Source organism: Bufo gargarizans, chromosome 3 (genome assembly GCF_014858855.1).
Source record: "Bufo gargarizans isolate SCDJY-AF-19 chromosome 3, ASM1485885v1, whole genome shotgun sequence".
NCBI lineage: Eukaryota > Metazoa > Chordata > Amphibia > Anura > Bufonidae > Bufo > Bufo gargarizans.
Window position 1 is genome coordinate 100,466,732 of NC_058082.1, and position 21,683 is coordinate 100,488,414.

At 44.1% G+C, this 21,683-nt stretch overlaps 1 protein-coding gene across 2 annotated transcripts in view; it reads left to right on the forward strand.

Moving 5' to 3' along the window:
- Nucleotides 1-21,683, forward strand: part of PPP1R1A (protein phosphatase 1 regulatory inhibitor subunit 1A) — a 247,717-nt gene that overhangs the window by 210,814 nt on the left and 15,220 nt on the right. For both annotated transcript variants that reach the window (XM_044286654.1, XM_044286656.1), the window contains 2 exons: nucleotides 5,643-5,879; nucleotides 15,201-15,323. In XM_044286654.1, the coding sequence (XP_044142589.1) occupies nucleotides 5,643-5,879; nucleotides 15,201-15,292 (329 nt within the window). In that variant the 3' untranslated portion in view covers nucleotides 15,293-15,323. The remainder of the gene's footprint in view (nucleotides 1-5,642; nucleotides 5,880-15,200; nucleotides 15,324-21,683) is intronic.

Here is a 21,683-nt window from a genome sequence, read left to right on the forward strand (position 1 = left end):
GATGCCAGCAGTAAGCTCTTTGGACTCAGTAGATATCGTACCTATTTTCACTAGGCATCCTTCAGTGGAGGGAAACAGACACTGGAATTTATACTGTTGTCATTTCAGGCACAGCAAGGAACATAGGGGGTTTAGAGATCCATATGCAAGTATATGCTAGCCCCTTCCTGTGCAAGCCATTGGTGTGTTAATCGTAGCTGCTGCCATGCAGTTGGCACTGAGGGGGACATTATGGATGGCACTGCATTGTGGCTGGCAATTGCATTGTGGATGGCAAGCATTGAGTGTGGTGGGCACTGTGTGTTCTGTACAGAGTAATGTATGGCATGCACTGTATAGGGGGCACACTGTGGTTGGCTCTGGGAGGCAAACATTGTGGTTGGCATTATAAAACACACCTCACCTGTTTGTTCTCAGCCCTCCTAAAAACGAGATACTGGTGCAACTACAGTTGGTATTCTATGAAATAAAGTGTCTCTTACTATAAAGTCTAAATATTACAAGTAGCCATAGATTTTAGCAACTTATATAATTACACATATGGTCCCAGAACATTTTGATATTACAATAATTTACAATAGGGGGCATTATTCCATATTATTACTGTAACTGATAAATGCTGTTCTCTGCGGTACTTCATATAATCTCAGTTGGATTATTTTTAAAGACACTGGCATTGATAGGATATAACCCACTGTGGGGGTCTGACTGCTAGGCCTCTACTAGTGGCTAGAATAAAAGAGGTCAGAGCACCAATATCATTCCTGAGCAAGTGTTATATGAAAACTGCATCTTGAATGGTTCTGTACTGCAGTTTATTACAATGGATCTGGTTGGAAGTAGCACTGTCAGATAAAATGTAGCACCTTAGACCTGGGGGTACTACAAATTGTATTGTTATGTATTTTACTGTTTGCTTGTGGATGTAGTTCCTAGCAAGGAATGGTTGGCTAGGAACAGGGCTAACCACCCTATTCCTACCCTCTTGGTGGGAGTCACCTGTACTGCTCCTTGCCAAGAGGGAGAGTTCCTGTGTAATCACAAAGAGAAGAGAGGAAGCACACTACAGAGCTCCTAAAGAGGAATCTCCACAGAGAACAAATTTCAAAAGCCTCAAGTAAATCCTTGAGAGGAATCAGACAGCAGAGTGAATGGCAATAACCAGCCTTACAGACACTGCTGTGAGGTGAGGGACAACGGCTAAGAAACCCATCACCCAGAATACCACCAGGCCAGTACAAAACTAGTGCTTAACAGCAGCCAAGCCTCCTGGCTCCATCATCCTTACTGGTGCCATAAAATGCACTTAAACTGCTGCTATTAAATTTATTTGAAGTTCTACATTGCACTTATAAAAAAAAAAAAACTTCTATAGGTTTAATTCTGGCCTCATTCTTCGGTATTACATTTCCACTGCACCGATTCCCAGGAAGCAATTGCCTGAAGGAGTACACCATGACACTACAGTTCATCAGGGCCACTACTACTCCTATCCTCTGCACCAGCCTCTCCAGGGTTTGCTGCAGAAAGATGGTCAGTGACCTCTTCATCCTAAATATTGATGGTGGTCCCAGCAGTCATTAAAGGGGGTGTCCAGCTGATTAGAAAAACAGGCTAAGAACTATGTAACATAAAATAATTCATACCTTACCGTTAACGTGCATCGTTCCTATACTCTTCCCGTATTGTTGCTACCTGGTTCCCAGCTGGTCTCCACTCCCTGGTCCCTTGTAACACACAGGGAACAAATGGTCAGCCAATCATTGGCTCTAAGTTGGGTCATAACTCTTGCCAGTGATTGGCTGAGAGGTCGTTTTCTGTGATTCGAGAGGTACCAGGAAGTAGGAAGCAGGGGGAGGAGGGGGAGAGGAACCCAGAAAGTATGGGAATGTGAGTGGTAGAGGATCAGTAAGGTGAGTATGACTTACTTTATTATTTTGCACCTTCCTGGGACTGTTTTATGAAATTTTAAAGCCCCTTTAATTGCATATCCTATCAATATACAGTCAATACCTCTGGTGGGTCAACTCCTTTAAAAAAGAATAATTTACTAAAGCCAGACATAGCATTTAACATTGACAACAAATATTTCTTGTTATCAGAATCAGGGATACAGTATGCAGAAGGATCTTTCGCAGTAAGCGAGAACATTTCTTTTAATTGATATAAGAAAAATTGCCCTGCGATGCACATTTTACACAATCTGGAGTTTTAGGGGACAGAGGTGAACCTATAATGAGACAACTGGAGGATGCCGTCTTGGACAGTAGAATTGTCAGACAAATGTGGAGAACTAATTAAAAAAATGCTAATTTTCACACTGCAGTAACTTTTGAACATAATTTTACAGTGAAGATATTATTTACATTAAATGCTAAGCAACTTTGTAAATACACAGCATTATTCTTCTGGCAATGGGATATACCATCCTTTTTAGTTCTGAGCTACATTCAAGGGTCTGCTGGTTCCTACTGTTTTGGAAAATCTCTAACAGGCGAAAGGGGGTGTCTAACAGGATAAAACTTTTTTTAAAAGGGAGAGAATTGGTTAAAAAGATAAAAAAAAAGGGTTGCCACCTTTCTCAAGGATGAAACTGAGCATGTGCGGCCTTCTCAGTGAGCGGGTCAAATAAATAAGAAACAATCAAACTGCAGGTGGCGCTATACAGTTACATTTTATTTAATAACTAAGTGGTGATACTACATTTTTAATTACATGCAATTATAAATGTATTCCGATCCAGGTGCTGGTTTGTAAACCCTAGGATATTTTAATGGGACACACCCTTGCACACAGGGTGTCATTTGTCAGCAATCGTGTGATCATACTTTGCGTTTTGCTTTTTTTTTTTTATAATTGAATTGAGTAATTAAATGGATTCTTATTGAGAAGCAAATAACCAAAAAAATACAAATGAAAAATACATTCCCTAAAATTATTTCAGTGCTGCCCTTGAACTGTGAAGCCCTGTGCAGGTGCCCAGTTTGCCTGGTTTTTGACACTGTTTTGTTTTGTAAAACAAATTGAAAATGGTTGTTTGTGGAGACAGTCAATGAGAACAAATGTCTTTTCTGACCGACAGAAACTTTTTTCATCTGTCAGAACTGTATTAGAGATTCCTCTCTAGTAATAGAGATCCAGTAGGAACAGGAGAACAGTGTAAACAAATGTAAACTTTATTCATGTTTATGTGTTTGGTGCGACTAATGCGACCCTGTGATCTGGACGCTGGTAACTGTCTGGGTTGTGTCGTCAATAAAATGTTCTGATAAGGTGCAGAGGGGAATTAGATTGACAAACCCTCATCTTCTCACCCCTTTTCTGAAAAAAAAAAAAAAAGGACTGTCATATGTAACAATGACAGAGCAAGTATGCTCTCTGATTGATTGATGTGGGATTGATTAGGTGAATTCAGTTCTGCATTGACTTTTCCGTTATTTGGTTCTGCCAGAGGACCAGAAAAAGAAACAAAAAAAAAATGGATCAATTAACCAGATTAAAGGGAACCTGTTGTCAACTTTATGCTGACCTTACTGAGGGCAGTATAAAGTAGTGACAGAAATGCTGATTTCAGCGTTGTCTCACACATCAGCTAAAAATAAGTGGTTGCCGTGAATCAGCATCATAATCATTGCAGCCCAGATCTTGAAAAGAGCCAAATCTACCTGAGAAGAGTCATGGTTATTCATAATCTCCTGCTCTCCCCGACCATCTGCTGATGATTGGCAGTTCTCTCCTAGAGAGAAAGGGAGAAAACTCGGTAGAAGACTGAATCATCAGCAGGTGGGCAGGAGAGCAGGAAATCAAATATCCATGACTCTTCTCAGGTGGCCGTGACTCTTTTCCAGGCCTGGGCTGCAATGTTTGTGATGTTGGTTCTCAGCAACCACTTACTTTTAACTTATAAATGACGGACCGCTGAAATAGACTCACCTGTCTCTACTTTATTCTGCTGTTAGTATGGGCAGCATAAAAGTGATGACAGGTTCCCTTTAAATAATGGATACAAGCAGAACACATTCCATTGGGATCTCGTTCCTATTAAAAAGCCCAACATTCAATCTGACAAAAAAATATCAGCATGCTGTGCTATTTTCTCCTGCATTTTTGATGGAATTTCCTGATGGAGTCTTTGAGGCAGATGTACCATAAATAAACCCAGTCCCTGGGATCAAGAACATATACACAGGAAGAGGAGGATCTACACCTCTCCTGTTCCTGCAGCCTGTGTCCCCATTGAAATCCTCCCCTTCCACTCTCGCCTGCTGACATGAGGCTACTTCAACCTAAAATATCTCAGGCTGTACAGCACCTAGAGATATGAGAACCTAAGAATCTACGCTTTAAAATAGGACCAGGCTTGTAATGTTAGCTGCCACAGCACCTGAGATACAGCTTTTAAAAATTGGGTCGGTAGTGAGAGGTATTTCCTCAGATCTCACTATCTACTCAGGTTCTAAGAGTCATATCTATCTATAGCTTAGAGTCTTAGCTTTAAAACAAGACCATATCTCTAGGTGCTATATATCCTGAGATACAGCCATTAGTAGCAAGGAGGTATCTCATATATTACCCACCATATGCATTGCAAAGTTGTAAATCTATGGTGGGAATCTTCAAACACAAATGAATCATTGCTTCAGATTTAAAAACTACATCACAAATCAAGTTGTGTTTAGTTTCCATTGTGGAGATTTCATACAGCATGTGGGTGAAATTTTTTAAAATACAGTGCTACTAATATAATACACTGTGGGTTTTCTGCATGTAATTCTGCTGTGGAAAATCTGCACTGTATCAGCACTGTGTGGCTGTACCGTTCTTATGCAATATACACACATACCTACAGTGGTCAACTAAGATGGCATGATGGCTGGCATTATGGCAAAGTGTGGCTGTGCAGACTATGGATTATGTCGTGGGCACTGTGGATGGTACTGTCGGGTATAGTAGCTCTGAGCACATAGGATAGCATTATAAATGTAATAATTATGGCTTGGATTATGAGGCACAAAAAGACATAAAAAAATATATCAAATAGAGGGCACAGTGAGAGTATTATAATTCTAATCATTATAATTAAAGACAGATAAGTCAATTAGCATGACCATATAAACTATCTGTGACATTCCTTGGCACTATATGTACATGTGCATATGTCATATGCTGCCATGCTTTCAGAACGCTAAGAATAATTTTACATTTAGGTCAGCTGTATCGCTCAATATTTAATAGCATGCTTTATAATTAACAGCAAAGAGGATACTGACCCCTAGTGGAACTCTGAGGGATTTCATTAACACTTTTTTCCTGGTCTGCAGTAAGAATGCCTCCTAATATATTTAATATAAATAAACTGAATATGCAAATGTATAATCAACAGATAGAAACAAGCTGTCACGTGATATAAAGAGGATTACAGGAACCAGACACCTTCTGGGGCAAAATAGTGAATTTATTTCTGACAAACTATTAATCATTTGCAAAACAGGGACATTTCAGTAGGGATATGTGAATTTTGGGGAAATGGATAAACTGTCCCTCCAAAAAAAGTAATGGGGGAGGCTTGTATCATGTTTACTGTGGTCAAAGACATTTTATGGCGAATTATTAACCTATCCCTAACTTTACTGTTTCCTCAGAACTCCAGTTATTAGCAGAACATCACTTGTGCAAACAGGGCTCAGAAGATGAAGGTACCCCACAGAGTAAGAAGAGTGTGGATGACAGACCAAACTTGGGGTGTTGTTGCCATGGTAACACAGCTCCGGTTCAGGGATCTCAGCAGACAAGCTCATGTGGCTGTTTTACAAAGGACGGACAACAGGAGAATAAATCACTGGGGTGGAAACAAGATTGTCAGGCGGACTGCTCAAAAGGTAAACCGGCCGCCCTCATCGTCACTGTATAAATGTGTCTGTAATGCCATGGTTTGACTTCTCATATAGGTATTTTTGTGCTTGTTTTTCCTTTTCTTTTGCATTCTTCCCATTGCATGAATTACATTGGTAATGTCAGAGTTTCCATTGACCTTTCCAGTATTTTTGGCACAAATATAGTGCAGTCTACAGCAGTGATTCCGAACCTTTTTTGCACCAGGGATCGGTTTAACGTAAAAAACTTTGTTACATAAACTGCCCCCTAGTTGCGGCTTATTTACATAAACTTCCCCCCAGTTGTGACTTCTTTACATAACCCCCCCCCCATTAGTGGCCTCTTTACATGAACTTCCACCCAATTGTGGCTCCTTTAAATATACTGCCCCCCATTAGTAGCCTCTTCACATAAACTGACCCCCCGTTGTGGCTTCTTAACATAAAATGCCCCCTTCTTCTTTAAATATAGCCCCCCCCCCCAGTACTGGTCTCTTTAAAAAAAAAAAAAAGCTTGGGCCCCCCAGTAGTTCACCTTTACAAATAGTGTCCCCAGTAGTGTCCCTGAATTAAATAAAAAAAATATTTACCTCACTCTTGCTGTCATTCTTCCACCCTGCTTCTGCCTCAGCTGTAGGGGCATTGCTAGGGTCTCAAAAGATCTGGGGCCCAATCAACCTGGAGTTCCCACAGTGTTATCCTGCTGCTCGCTGTGCTCCCCCATACCCCCAAATACTATCCTGAAGAAATATTAGTGCCCCCATAGTAATAGTGCTCCTCATAGTCCCACCAATAATAATTCCCTTCTAGAATGCCCTCATTAGTAATACTGCACCCTACAGTGCCCCAACAGTGATAATGCTCCCTAAGAGTGCCCCCATTAGTAGTAGAGCCCTCCAGTATTAATAATGCCCTCACAGAGCCCCTAGTAGAAATAAGGCCCCTTATTGTTCCCCTAGTGGTAATAAAGCTCTCTACAGACCCCTGACCTGAGTAGTAATAAGGCCCCCATCGTGCTCTTAGTAGAAATAAGGCAGATCTATAAGTCCCTCATATAGAGCCCCCAGTAGTAATAAGAATGCCTAATGTCCCCTGGATTTATAATACCCCTACAGTGCCCCCAGTATTCATACTGCCCCCTACTGTTATATTGTTCGCCCTAAAGTGCCCCCAGTATTTATAATGCCCCCTGCAGTGCCACCTGTAGTTATATTCCTCCCTCCACCATACAGTTCCATGTAAATAACATCACTCCCCTCCCTTCAGCCCCCCCAATATACAGTCCCATGTAAATAACACTATTTCCATCCGCCGTACAGTCCCATGTAAAAAGTAAGGAAAATACCACTGCACACTTGAATTATGATGCAAGTAAAATGTTTTTCTTATTCTTACAATATCCTCCAAATAGATTGACAAAAAAGAATCCCTAAGGTATATTTGACAGTTTTGTCTGACGTTTCGGTCTATTCCAGGACCCTGGTCACAGAGTCACAAAGGAGGCAGCCTACACGCCATGTGCCTTCCCTGCAGTGCCTCCACGCTAAGCCATGGGGACTCCTCTAACCTTCTCCCTTCCTCCTATGTGACTCTGACAAAAATTGCGGAATAGACCGAAACGTCAGAGACGAAACTGTCACATATAGCTTAGGAATTCTTTTTTTTTTATCTATTTGGAGAATATTGTAAAAATGAAAACCATTTTACTTGCATCTTAATTTAGATGTGCAGTGGTATTTTCTTTACTATTGGTTTTGGGACTACACCCACTCTACTTTATACCTCACAAACGGACATAGAGTGCAGCCCAACAACACTATTGAGTCTCATGGAAATAACATCACACCATCTCTCCAGCCCCTTCCAATATACAGTCCCATGTAAATAACATCCCTCTCTATCTACAGCCCCCTCCAAAATACAGTCCCGTGTAAGTAATATCATCCCCTACCCAGCCGCCTCCAACATGCAATCCCATGTAAACATCACCCCCTCAACATTCAGTCCCATGTACATAACATAACTTCCTCCTCCAGCCACCATCAACATACAGTCACATTTAAATAACATCACTGCCTCCCACAGCTGCCTGCAACATACAATCCCATGTAAATATCATCCCCTCCCACAGCCGCCATCAACATACAGTCCCATGTAAATAACATTACCCTGCCCAAGCCACCTCCAACATTCAGTCCCATGTAAATAACATCACTACCTGTCACGGCCATGGCCATGACCGTGACTCCTGAACCGCGTGCGGTTGTCAGCGGTTTACTTTGGTTGTCAATCACAGGTGAGGGCTGTGGTATTTGCCTCACCTGTGGTTGCCGCTGGCAACGGTTTTTATGTGGCAGCATTGCAGCCTGAGCTGAGTCGTGGCTGCTTGCTGTGTTGTGCGTGCGGTTGCACTTGGCAACTTGTGTGTTTGGTGTGCACTTTCCTTGTCTGGTGTGCACAGGGTTTATTTGTCTGTATTCCCCTTTAAGTTGCTGTCATCCCTTCCCTGGTAGTGGAAGGGTTAACTCCCTTTCTGTGTTGTGTGAGACACTGGGTGTGGCCACTTAGGCCTATATAGCCTTGGTGTTTGGCATGGCTCAGTAGGTTGCTTCAGCCATGCTTGGCTGGAGCAGCCGCCTGTGTTTTCCACCTGCCAGTGAGAGCCACCCCTGTGGTCATAACCATTATTGTCATTATGTTTATGTCTTCTTGTGTGCGATGTTGTATGTGATGTTCTGTTGGGACCTTCCTTGTGATTTTGTGCAGCTTACGGTTCTGGATTCCTGTTTGCACAGGGATCCAGTCAGCAAGGCTGTGGCAGGTTGGTGGAACTACTAGTTCGCCTGCCATACCCGTAAGGCTGTATGTGTTCCCCTTTTCCCAGCAGCTTGGCCATTGAGACTCCTGCTCCTCCGTGCCTAGGAGGAGTAGGTTGTCTTACCCTGACTCCTAGCTAGGGACCGGACGGAGTCAGGGCTCCTAGGTTCCTGCGCATGGGTCCTCCTACCTTTAAGGTCGGCCCATGCAGATAGGAGTTAGGGTCAGGTTAGGGACGCTGTAGGAGGTGACCTGCTCCCTATCCTGTTGTCCTGGCCGAGCAGCCATAACATCATCTGGCATCGCACGGCTGAGGATTTTTCCCCATCCTCAGCCGTGACAGTATGACCACAGAGGCTTCTCACGTGGCCTCCCTCGAAAGAGGGTGAAGCATGTACCGCCGTCTGCGGAAAGGGTACATGCGCGCTCTTCGGAGGGAGAGCGTTCTGGGGGTTTCGCCTCTGACGGCGCGGTGAGTGGCGTTCCCCGCCATCCCTTCACCTTTGCCTCGTTTGGCGTCCCCCTGATTTATGGCACCGGTGTGTTTGTTTGGTGTGCGGGTGCACACCTTCGGAAGAGGGTGCAGCATGCAGTGCCATCCCCTTGTGGCCTGCATGCGCGTTCTCCGGAGGGAGAACGTCCCGAGGGGATCACCGTTAACGGCACGGTTGGTGGCTTATTCCCCGCCACCTTACCTTCCGTGTCCGTGTTGGTGATCCCTCGTCCCTCTCCATGTTCCCATCTCTGGTCGTTTGCTGGCAGCACTCCGTAAGTGGTCCGGCTGCGTGCTGGTTAGGAGTGTCTGCTGGCAGCGACTGGAGTGGGGACGTGACTGGAGAGTCCCCTCGTCCACTCTTAGTGGTTCCATTCCCGTGTCGCTGTGTCGGGCTGCAGGCCTCGTTGGACTGGCTGAGTGAGTGCTGGGAGAGGATGCAGCTGCCAGCGACTTCCTGGGAACCATGTCCTGAGAGTGGACGTTCCCTTCTCCTATCCCCTTGTGTTAGCTTCTCACCAGTTTCCTTTTTTTTTTTTTGTGGGGGGGCTTTGAGGGGTGGGAGTGTCACGGCCATGGCCATGACCGTGACTCCTGAACCGCATGCGGTTGTCAGCGGTTTACTTTGGTTGTCAATCACGGGTGAGGGCTGTGGTATTTGCCTCACCTGTGGTTGCCGCTGGCAACGGTTTTTATGTGGCAGCATTGCAGCCTGAGCTGAGTCGTGGCTGCTTGCGGTGTTGTGCGTGCGGTTGCACTTGGCAACTTGTGTGTTTGGTGTGCACTTCCCTTGTCTGGTGTGCACTGGGTTTATTTGTCTGTATTCCCCTTTAAGTTGCTGTCATCCCTTCCCTGCTAGTGGAAGGGTTAACTCCCTTTCCGTGTTGTGTGAGACACTGGGTGTGTCTGTGTGGGTGTGGCCACTTAGGCCTATATAGCCTTGGTGTTTGGCATGGCTCAGTAGGTTGCTTCAGCCATGCTTGGCTGGAGCAGCCTCCTGTGTTTTCCACCTGCCAGTGAGAGCCACCCCTGTGGTCATAACCATTATTGTCATTATGTTTATGTCTTCTTGTGTGCGATGTTGTATGTGATGTTCTGTTGGGACCTTCCTTGTGATTTTGTGCAGCTTACGGTTCTGGATTCCTGTTTGCACAGGGATCCAGTCAGCAAGGCTGTGGCAGGTTGGTGGAACTACTAGTTCGCCTGCCATACCCGTAAGGCTGTATGTGTTCCCCTTTTCCCAGCAGCTTGGCCATTCAGACTCCTGCTCCTCCGTGCCTAGGAGGAGTAGGTTGTCTTACCCTGACTCCTAGCTAGGGACCGGACGGAGGGTAAGTCAGGGCTCCTAGGTTCCTGCGCATGGGTCCTCCTACCTTTAAGGTCAGCCCATGCAGATAGAAGTTAGGGTCAGGTTAGGGACACTGTAGGAGGTGACCTGCTCCCTATCCTGTTGTCCTGGCCGAGCAGCCATAACATCATCTGGCATCGCACGGCTGAGGATTTTTCCCCATCCTCAGCTGTGACACTACCACAGCCCCCTACAACATTCAGTCCCATGTAAATAATATCACTGCCCCCCCCAGCCCCCTCCGACACACAGTCCAATGTAAATACCATCACTCCCTCCCACAGCCGCCTCCAACATACAGTCCCATGTAAATAACATAATCCCCTCCCACAGCTGCCTTTTACATTTAGTCCCATGTAAGTAAAATCACTCCCTCCCACAGCCACCTCCAACATACACTCCCTTCAGCCCTAACATACAGTCCCAGTTAAATAACCACAATTCCAGCATTCCCTGCCTCTCCTTTCACTTACCTCTCCTCATGTAGCAGACATTACCACAGCTTCTTCCCCCAGGACTTCTCCTCTTCACTGCCACCCTCTCCTGCACTGGTCACATGACGGTGACATCATCGCAGGTCCATCTCAACCACTGGCTGTTTTACTGGTCACATGACCTGTGATGTCATCACAGGTCCTTCAGATCTTCCAGTGCATTAAATTCAATTCAATTGAATTGCCGTCCTGAGGACTTACAGTTGTATCTATCTGGCAGGCAGGACATACAGGGCCTGGAACAGGCCTCGAATGTTTTAACCTAGCAACGCCCTTGCTCAGCTACCTGAATTAGGCCTCATTCACACATATAGGTCGATTTTCACAGACCAAGGTCATTGGTTGCTATGACGCCGTGCACTTTGTGCCGCCTCCGCTGTACAGTAATACACTCGTATAGATCATACGAGTGCATTACTGTACAGAGGGAATGAGGCCGTGTGCTCGTGCACTCAGCATGATGGCAGGCCGGATCTTCACGGACCGTGGTCCGTGAAAATCCACGTATGTGTGAATGAGGCCTAATGGCACAGGCGGTCTGCGCAGGGTCCCTGGTGCTGTGATGTCGTCACTCTGCCTGTCACCTGATGCAGGAGGGTGCAATTATGTCATCGTGACCTCCTGCACTTTAGCACTGCCACATAGGCCTCAGGTCTAGCGACCTTCAGCCTATGATGCTAAAAGGCAGGGCACAGGAACCAATAGTTCCCGTCTCCACCGCTCAACAACGGCGCTCCCTGCAGACCAGTACCAGATGGTCCACGGCCATCATAAATACCAGAGCCCTAGCAAACTTTTCTAGTCAATGGGATGCTTCAGGGTTTGGATTTCTGTGTACAAACAGATTTGGCGTACTGTAGCTGTCACGGCATCATTGGGAACATTGGACAGACGCTAAGGTTTGTTTGTTACATCCAAAGTCACATGACATTGTTTGCAGTAAAATAGCAAACAATGTTATATCTAATAACTGGATGTCCAGCTATTGTGAACATTTGTGGTTTAGTTAACATGTCCACAACACAAAATTTGGGTGGATACAATTTTATGCAGTCTGAGCCACACTCTATGGGTACGTTCACACTGCAGATTTTGACTCCATCAAAGTCCGCCGTGTCGTGTGTACTACTGCTGTGGTTTCTGCCACAGTTGTTCACTTTGAATGGCGCTGACAAGCATTGACATTGAATGTCCCTTCTTGGTGCAGTCTTAAAACTTAAAAATGCTGGGCGGGGAACTGCAGGGCTGCCTCCCAATAAACGGCGGTACGTTGTCTGCACCAAAATTCCTGAGGACAAATTCAGTCATATGAATGGGCTCGATGAGCACAATGCTGTACATGAGCAGCAGCTGCAGAAATCTCTCCGCTGTTACAGCTTATTAGTCTACACTCACATAGCATTGCCTAGAGTAGATACAGTTGTATTCAGTCTTCAGCTGAACAGGACTAGCAATTTACAGTTACCTCTGAATGTAAGAGGGCAACCCTCAAACTGTGGATCCGCGAAACACGCATGCGGACCCATTGACTTCTGTATGCTTACACTTGTGAGCAGACTCATCTCAAAACACAGGACATGTCCTATACGTTGCAGCAACATGCAGGTAACTGAGTCATAGAAGTCAATGGGGCCACACCATGATGCCACAGAGCCAAGTGGCAGGAAGCAGGTAAGCATACAGGTGAAACTCGAAAAATTAGAATATTGTGCAAAGTTCATTTATTTCAGTAATGCAACTTAAAAGGTCAAACTAACATATGAGATAGACTCATTACATGCAAAGCGAGATATTTCAAGCCTTTATTTGTTATAATTTGGATGATTATGGCTTACAGCTTATGAAACCCCAAAGTCACAATCTCAGGTACCCTTTGCTCAGGGGGTATGGATTAATTAGCTGACTAGAGTGTGACACTTTGAGCCGAGAATATTGAACCTTTTCACAAAATTCTAATTTTAAGTTGCATTACTGAAATCAATAAACTTCTGCACAATATTCTAATTTTTCGAGTTTCACTTGCAGATCTCTTCAATCCTTTGACAGGTACTAATATGGGGAAAACGGGAGGGGAGCGACTTAAAAAAAGAAATTGAACTGGGCTGTGCCTAGGCCAAGTGACTGATGAATGTGAGGTCACATGGCCTAGGAAGAATACAAATCTCGAATTTTTTTTTTTTAACTCGCTTTATTGAAAAATGGCAAGCAAGACATGTAACAGTACATTTAAAGAGTGTTAAGGGTCCATTCACACGTCCGTTTTGGTGTTCCGCATCCGTTCCGATTAAAAACGGAACGTTATGCGGATCCATTCATTTTCAATGGAATCCGCAAATAATCGGACAGCACTAATGGTGCTCTCCGATTCCGTGATTCCGTTCCGTTCCGTGGGTTCTGTTTATTCGGATCCAGGAAAAGAAATATACCCTGTCCTACTATTTGTCCGATTCTGTGTTCCGTCATGCCATTCTAGTCAATGGATCCGTCAAAAATGCGGAAGACATGCTAAAAACATCCTCATGTCATCCAGATTTTCGGATCCGCAAAAAACAGGAACGTTTATCTGGAAAGGTAAAAATACTGACGTGTGAATGGACCCTTACAGTGAGCAAAGTCGTACAATACTGTAAAGAATGTAATGGAAGAGTGAACAATCCGTATCATTACAGAAAGCAGTAAACAAGACCCAATATCCTTAGTACATCATGCAAACAAACATCATTAGTCAATTCAATATAGTGCATACTGTGATTCATCTTTATCAAGTCACATCAATAGAACCTGAGAACGCGCAACAAGTTGAGCACACCTATCAAGCCACCGAATGTAGATGGGCCGCCATAGCAGTCAGAGGGGAAGCACACCAAGGCCCCCATATTTTCTGGAATTTCTGAGGACAACCCCTGCGAGAGTAAATAATCCTCTCAAAGGGAATAATATTGTTAACCATGGTTTTCCACTGTCCAACCGTAGGAGGTCTGTCCGCCATCCATCTAAGGGCAATGGCCTTCCTAGCCATAAATAGGGCCTCCCTAATGAAGGTAAGTGTATAACGTGAGAGTGACTCATCTTCTACGATACCCAGAAGGCAAGATTTAGGGCAAACCACCAATGAGTCCGGAATCAGGGATGAGACTACGTCTACCACCTCTCTCCAAAACGACTGTATGTGGCTACAATCCCACATTAGGTGCCAAAAATCCGCATTCAACTGTGAACACCTATGGCACTCCGTGTGCTGCCTCCTACCCATTTTAAAAAGCCTGGTCGGGGTCAAGTAGCACCTATTCAAAATGAAGAGCTGTGTCAATCTGTTATTGAGAGACGGAGATACAGCCACTGGAGCCTCCAGAGCCTCTCTCCATTCCTCATTCGTCAAAGTAGATATATTCCCTTTCCATTTACGTTCCGCACCCAATGGAGAAGCTGAAATCTTAAGATTAAGTAAATGCGTATAAATGGCGGATATCACAAATCTAGACATTTAAACCCTGCCCCTTGTACCAGATGGCATATCCATTTTAGGGTGGGATTTCATAAGCCACACCCCTTTCAGTCCCAATTTGTGGGCAAAATTCGGATTGCTAGCAAGTATAGTGGCACTATAGGCTCATGTATGAGTATCCTCAGTCTGCGTATGACCTAATTTACAAGGTATAATCACAATATTCAATGGTCAAACTTACAACTGAATATGTTTGCTGCTCAATAACATTACACTTTCTGATGGAGACAGCAAATAACCCGGAACCAACCCTTGTCACAGACATGACGTCCTGCCACCCTTCTCCCTTAGAAGGAATAAAAAGGGTTGAGGACTGGATTAAACAAGCTCCTCTTGTCCCATCTTGGAGGGACGTAGGCCACATTTTGGTTTTTGTTATTCGGCCCCACTCTCTGACTAGAGCCACATCTTACTGGAGCTTTTATTCCTAGAGATGCGGCTGTATTGTCAGAATCTAGTGGCGAGCCCGCAAAGTCTTGTCTTTCCTTACACCAGATAAGATATTTTCTGTATGAAGATCCAGTCCAGAAATAAGGGGACAGCACCCCTATCTAATAATCATAGGCTCCAACAATCCATTTCAGTCAATGGCACAGAAGTCTATATTCCTATTCTTTTTCCCACAATGCAAAGTTCTGTCCATCATTTTCTGTCCTTTTTTATATTGCAGGGTTGTGTAGTCGTCAGACAAACACAGATGTCAAGGAAACAAAGGAGAAAGAAAATCAGAGCAGCCACTTACCGATCGTTCAGGATAAATAATTCTGTAATCTGCAACAAGATGGAAGATGAAGTAAGTAATTCCTAGTGCAATGAAAAGGGAACATGCTCGCTCTAAGGGCTTGTGCACACGACCGTATATACATTGTGGTCCGCAAAAAATACAGATTACTTTCCTGTGTATTTTGCAAAACAGAACAGCTGACCCCTAATAGCAGTCCTATCCTTGTCCGTAATGCGGAACGGAAATACAGACATACAGAAACAGAATTCACACGGAGTAACTTTAGTTTTTTTTGCAGACCCATTGAAATGAATGGTTCCGCATACAGTCCGCCACAAAAAATGGAATGGACACGGAAAGAAAATACGTTTGTGTGCATGAGCCCTAAAAGGGTTATACATCCCACTGCAATAACTGTGGTGCCTGCCTTCGACTACGATTGTCTGGTAGAAGAAAGGACAGTGACTGGTATGGAGACTCGCACGGTACTGATAACCAGTTACTAATACAACCTGGGTATTCACCCACATAATAAACAGAGTGCGATTTAGGCTATTTTCACACATGCCTTTTCCGGCAGGCTGTTCTAGCGGGTTGAACAGCCTGCCGGATCTGTGCTACCACAAGTCCACCGTGCAGCCGGAAGTCCTCTCCTGCCGCATTAACTATAATGGGGGTGGGCCGGAGGCGGCTTGTTTGCCATGCTGCGGCCAGACCTCCGGCCCACCCCCATTATAGTGAATGGGGCCGGAGAGGACTTCTGGCGGCACAGTGGACTTGCGGTCGCATGGATCCGGCAGGCTGTTCCAGTGGGGGAAGGCTACCGCAAGTGTGAAAGTAAGATCATTCTGTACATTATAACAAAGGGGCTTTCTGAGAAAGGGTCAAAAATATTAAAATAATAGAAATCTTAAATAAGGAGAGAAAAGAAGAAATGAATCGCACATCCACTGCTAATGCTATGATCTCATCCCTGCATTCCTGCAGGAGACAGCACTGAATAGCGCATGTGTACTACCTCCATGCTACATGCTAAATGAAGCATTTGTGTACATTTTGATCAAAAGGCAATAAGCCCACTCACCACGCCAAGGTTGCCTCTATGAGTGGGTCCTAACCTAAAATTGGCGCGGCGCTACACGGCGACTGCCAGCGCTGTGGCGCCACCCCGGCCGGCGGCGGGACCCAGTGGCCAGACAGCACCCCTGCTGCTTGACCATGCCATACCTAGCTCTGGGCCCCACCAACCAGCCAGCCAGAAAAACAGCACAGTGGCCCCCATGCAGCACCGCACCATGTGAACAGTTGTCAAAGCTCACCTGCTCTGAAGCTCCCAGGAACTCCAACTGAGAGCATGATAGGCTAATTTAACCCCTACTACTGAATACTAGGCTAATTAAAATCACCTGGCTAGTGGAAGGAGTGCAGATCCAGGGACAGAATTCTATGTATAAAATAATGAGAGAAAAGAAGAAATGAATCGCACATCCACTGCTAATGCTATGATCTCATCCCTGCATTCCTGCAGGAGACAGCACTGAATAGCGCATGTGTACTACCTCCATGCTACATGCTAAATGAGGCATTTGTGTACATTTTGATCAAAAGGCAATAAGCCCACAGCGCTGGTGGTCGCCGTGTAGCGCCGCGCCAATTTTAGGTTAGGACCCACTCATAGAGGCAACCTTGGCGTGGTGAGTGGGCTTATTGCCTTTTGATCTAAATGTACACAAATGCCTCATTTAGCATGTAGCATGGAGGTAGTACACATGCGCTATTCAGTGCTGTCTCCTGCAGAAATGCAGGGATGAGATCATAGCATTAGCAGTGGATGTGCGATTCATTTCTTCTTTTCTCTCATTATTTAATAATAGAAATCTTACTTTTCAATCACTGAAGTGTCCAATCAAGGCCTTCTATAGTGACAGGTTGACTATAGCAACATCAGTGCAGAGAACCATGATTGGCTCGTGACTTGTGATGAGCTGCAGGGGCAATATTCGAATTAGCGATATTTCGTAAATATTTAGTAGAATATTCGTCATATATTCACGAATTCGAGATTATATTCTTGATTGCGAAAATCGGGAATGTAATATTCGAGCAATGCGGCGAAATACAGGTGTGGGTCACTGTTGCTAAATTTTTAAAGCTGGTATAAGTTTCCTGAGACTGGAGAAAATGGTTGGCACGGCAGAACATTAGAATAGCTTTATATGCAGATAGAGGGCTCCTGTATACTCGCGCTTGCGAATTTTCGGCAATTAATGATACGCATATTCGCAATACGTGCAACTTGTGACATCACAGAAATATGTCTGTAGCATGTATGTATGGACAGCAGAACCTATTACACTGCCTAACATCCTGCACTGGAACCTACACTATAGATCAATCTAACCTACACTGACTATCTCCCCCTAACTATCTGTATTATATATAAGTTAACTGTCTAATGTAATACAACAAAGCACAGATCACAGCAATGACACTGCTGTCTCTTTCATAACTGCAATAAACTTTAGAAAATAGCTGCTGGGGAGGTTCTTATATAGTAAGGGGTAGGCAGCTTTTCTATTGGTTGCTAGGGATGCTGATAAGCTCAGACAAAGCCTTCTCATTGGCCCACAAGCTAGAAGAAGGGAGGGATGATCACCTGATGTGTACTGTGTTAAAAAAAAAAAAACTATTATTCGTCATTATGAATATATAGCAATATATTTTAAATATTCGCGAATTCTCGAAGTGCCGATATTCGCAATAAAAATTTGCTTTTCGAATATTCGCGCTCAACGCTACTCTTGACATGTCTTCCCTATGGATGGAACTTCATCACACAGGGGGTAAGCAGAGATATGACAGGAGAATCAAACCGTGGTGGAAATCTACCGTGACAAGTAGGGATGAGCGAACTCGAACTGTATAGTTCGGGTTCGTACCGAATTTTGGGGTGTCCGTGACACGGACCCGAACCCGGACATTTTCGTAAAAGTCCGGGTTCGGGTTCGGTGTTCGTCGCTTTCTTCGCGCTTTTGTGACGCTTTCTTGGCGCTTTTTGAAAGGCTGCAAAGCAGCCAATCAACAAGCGTCATACTACTTGCCCCAAGAAGCCATCACAGCCATGCCTACTATTGGCATGGCTGTGATTGGCCAGAGCACCATGTGACCCAGCCTCTATTTAAGCTGGAGTCACATAGCGCCGCCCGTCACTCTGCTCTGATTAGCGTAGGGAGAGGTTGCGGCTGCGACAGTAGGGCGAGATTAGGCAGATTAACTCCTCCAAAGGACTTGATTAACTGATCGATCTGCAGCTGTGGATCATTGAGCTGCTGATCCTCAATTGCTCACTGTTTTTAGGCTGCACAGACCGTTTGTCAGTCTCATTTTTCTGGGGTGATCGGCGGCCATTTTGTGTCTTGTGGTGCGCCAGCACAAGCTGCGACCAAGTGCATTTAACCCTCAATGGTGTGGTTGTTTTTTGGCTAAAGCCTACATCAGGGTGAAGCTGTCACACCAAGTGCATTTAACCAGCAATAGTCTGTTCATTTTTTGGCCATATACAAAATCAGGGGCAAGCTGCGCCTGTCACCAAGTGCATTTAACCCTCAATGGTGTGGTTGTTTTTTGGCTAAAGCCTACATCAGGGTGAAGCTGTCACACCAAGTGCATTTAACCAGCAATAGTCTGTTCATTTTTTGGCCATATACAAAATCAGGGGCAAGCTGCGCCTGTCACCAAGTGCATTTAACCCTCAATGGTGTGGTTGTTTTTTGGCTAAAGCCTACATCAGGGTGAAGCTGTCACACCAAGTGCATTTAACCAGCAATAGTCTGTTCATTTTTTGGCCATATACAAAATCAGGGGCAAGCTGCGCCTGTCACCAAGTGCATTTAACCCTCAATGGTGTGGTTGTTTTTTGGCTAAAGCCTACATCAGGGTGAAGCTGTCACACCAAGTGCATTTAACCAGCAATAGTCTGTTCATTTTTTGGCCATATCCCAGTCTAATTCTGTCACTAAATCCATACCGGTCACCCAGCGCCTAAATACTAGGCCTCAAATTTATATCCAGCTAAATCTGTCCCTAGTGCTGTAGCTGGGCGAGTTATTTAGTGTCCGTTCAAGCACATTTCTTGTTCTGGGTTGAAATACAATTCTCAATTTAGCAATTTCATAATTTAGTGGTTCCTGCTATATCAGAGCTCTTTGAAATCTATCCCAAAAAGGGTATATAATATTGAAGGTGCACATAGGGTCATTCAGAGTAACTTCACACACACCCGCTACTGTGTATTTCCAAGTCTAATTCTGTCACTAAATCCATACCGGTGACCCAGCGCCTAAATACTAGGCCTCAAATTTAATTCCCTCTAAATCTCTCGTTACCCACCGCTGTACTGTTGTTGCTGGGCAAGATATTTAGTGTCCGTCAAAGCACATTTTTTGTTCTGGGTTGAAGTACAATTCCCAATTTAGCAATTTCATAATTTAGTGGTTTCTGCTATATCAGAGCTATTTGAAATCTATCCCAAAAAGGGTATATAATATTGAAGGTGCACATAGGGTCATTCAGAATAACTTCACACACACCCGCTACTGTGTATTTCCAAGTCTAATTCTGTCACTAAACCCATACCTGTCACCCAGCGCCTAAATACTAGGCCTCAAATTTAAATCCCTCTAAATCTCTCGTTACCGTTGTCCTGTTGTAGCTGGGAAAGTTATTTAGTGCCCGTCAAAGCACATTTTTTGTTCTGGGTTGAAGTACAATTCCCAATTTAGCAATTTCATAATTTAGTGGTTCCTGCTATATCAGAGCTATTTGAAATCTATCCCAAAAAGGGTATATAATATTGAAGGTGCACATAGGGTCATTCAGAATAACTTCACACACACCCGCTACTGTGTATTTCCAAGTCTAATTCTGTCACTAAATCCATACCGGTGACCCAGCGCCTAAATACTAGGCCTCAAATTTAATTCCCTCTAAATCTCTCGTTACCCACCGGTGTACTGTTGTTGCTGGGCAAGATATTTAGTGTCCGTCAAAGCACATTTTTTGTTCTGGGTTGAAGTACAATTCCCAATTTAGCAATTTCATAATTTAGTGGTTTCTGCTATATCAGAGCTATTTGAAATCTATCCCTAAAAGGGTATATAATATTGAAGGTGCACATAGGGTCATTCAGAATAACTTCACACACACCCGCTACTGTGTATTTCCAAGTCTAATTCTGTCACTAAACCCATACCTGTCACCCAGCGCCTAAATACTAGGCCTCAAATTTAAATCCCTCTAAATCTCTCGTTACCGTTGTCCTGTTGTAGCTGGGAAAGTTATTTAGTGCCCGTCAAAGCACATTTTTTGTTCTGGGTTGAAGTACAATTCCCAATTTAGCAATTTCATAATTTAGTGGTTCCTGCTATATCAGAGCTATTTGAAATCTATCCCAAAAAGGGTATATAATATTGAAGGTGCACATAGGGTCATTCAGAATAACTTCACACACACGCTTCTGTGCATTTCCAAGTCTAATTCTGTCACTAAATCCATACCGGTGACCCAGCGCCTAAATACTAGGCCTCAAATTTAATTCCCTCTAAATCTCTCGTTACCCACCGCTGTACTGTTGTTGCTGGGCAAGATATTTAGTGTCCGTCAAAGCACATTTTTTGTTCTGGGTTGAAGTACAATTCCCAATTTAGCAATTTCATAATTTAGTGGTTTCTGCTATATCAGAGCTATTTGAAATCTATCCCTAAAAGGGTATATAATATTGAAGGTGCACATAGGGTCATTCAGAATAACTTCACACACACCCGCTACTGTGTATTTCCAAGTCTAATTCTGTCACTAAATCCATACCGGTGACCCAGCGCCTAAATACTAGGCCTCAAATTTAATTCCCTCTAAATCTCTCGTTACCCACCGGTGTACTGTTGTTGCTGGGCAAGATATTTAGTGTCCGTCAAAGCACATTTTTTGTTCTGGGTTGAAGTACAATTCCCAATTTAGCAATTTCATAATTTAGTGGTTTCTGCTATATCAGAGCTATTTGAAATCTATCCCTAAAAGGGTATATAATATTGAAGGTGCACATAGGGTCATTCAGAATAACTTCACACACACGCTTCTGTGCATTTCCAAGTCTAATTCTGTCACTAAATCCATACCGGTGACCCAGCGCCTAAATACTAGGCCTCAAATTTAAATCCCTCTAAATCTCTCGTTACCCACCACTGTACTGTTGTTGCTGGGCAAGATATTTAGTGTCCGTCAAAGCACATTTTTTGTTCTGGGTTGAAGTACAATTCCCAATTTAGCAATTTCATAATTTAGTGGTTTCTGCTATATCAGAGCTATTTGAAATCTATCCCTAAAAGGGTATATAATATTGAAGGTGCACATAGGGTCATTCAGAATAACTTC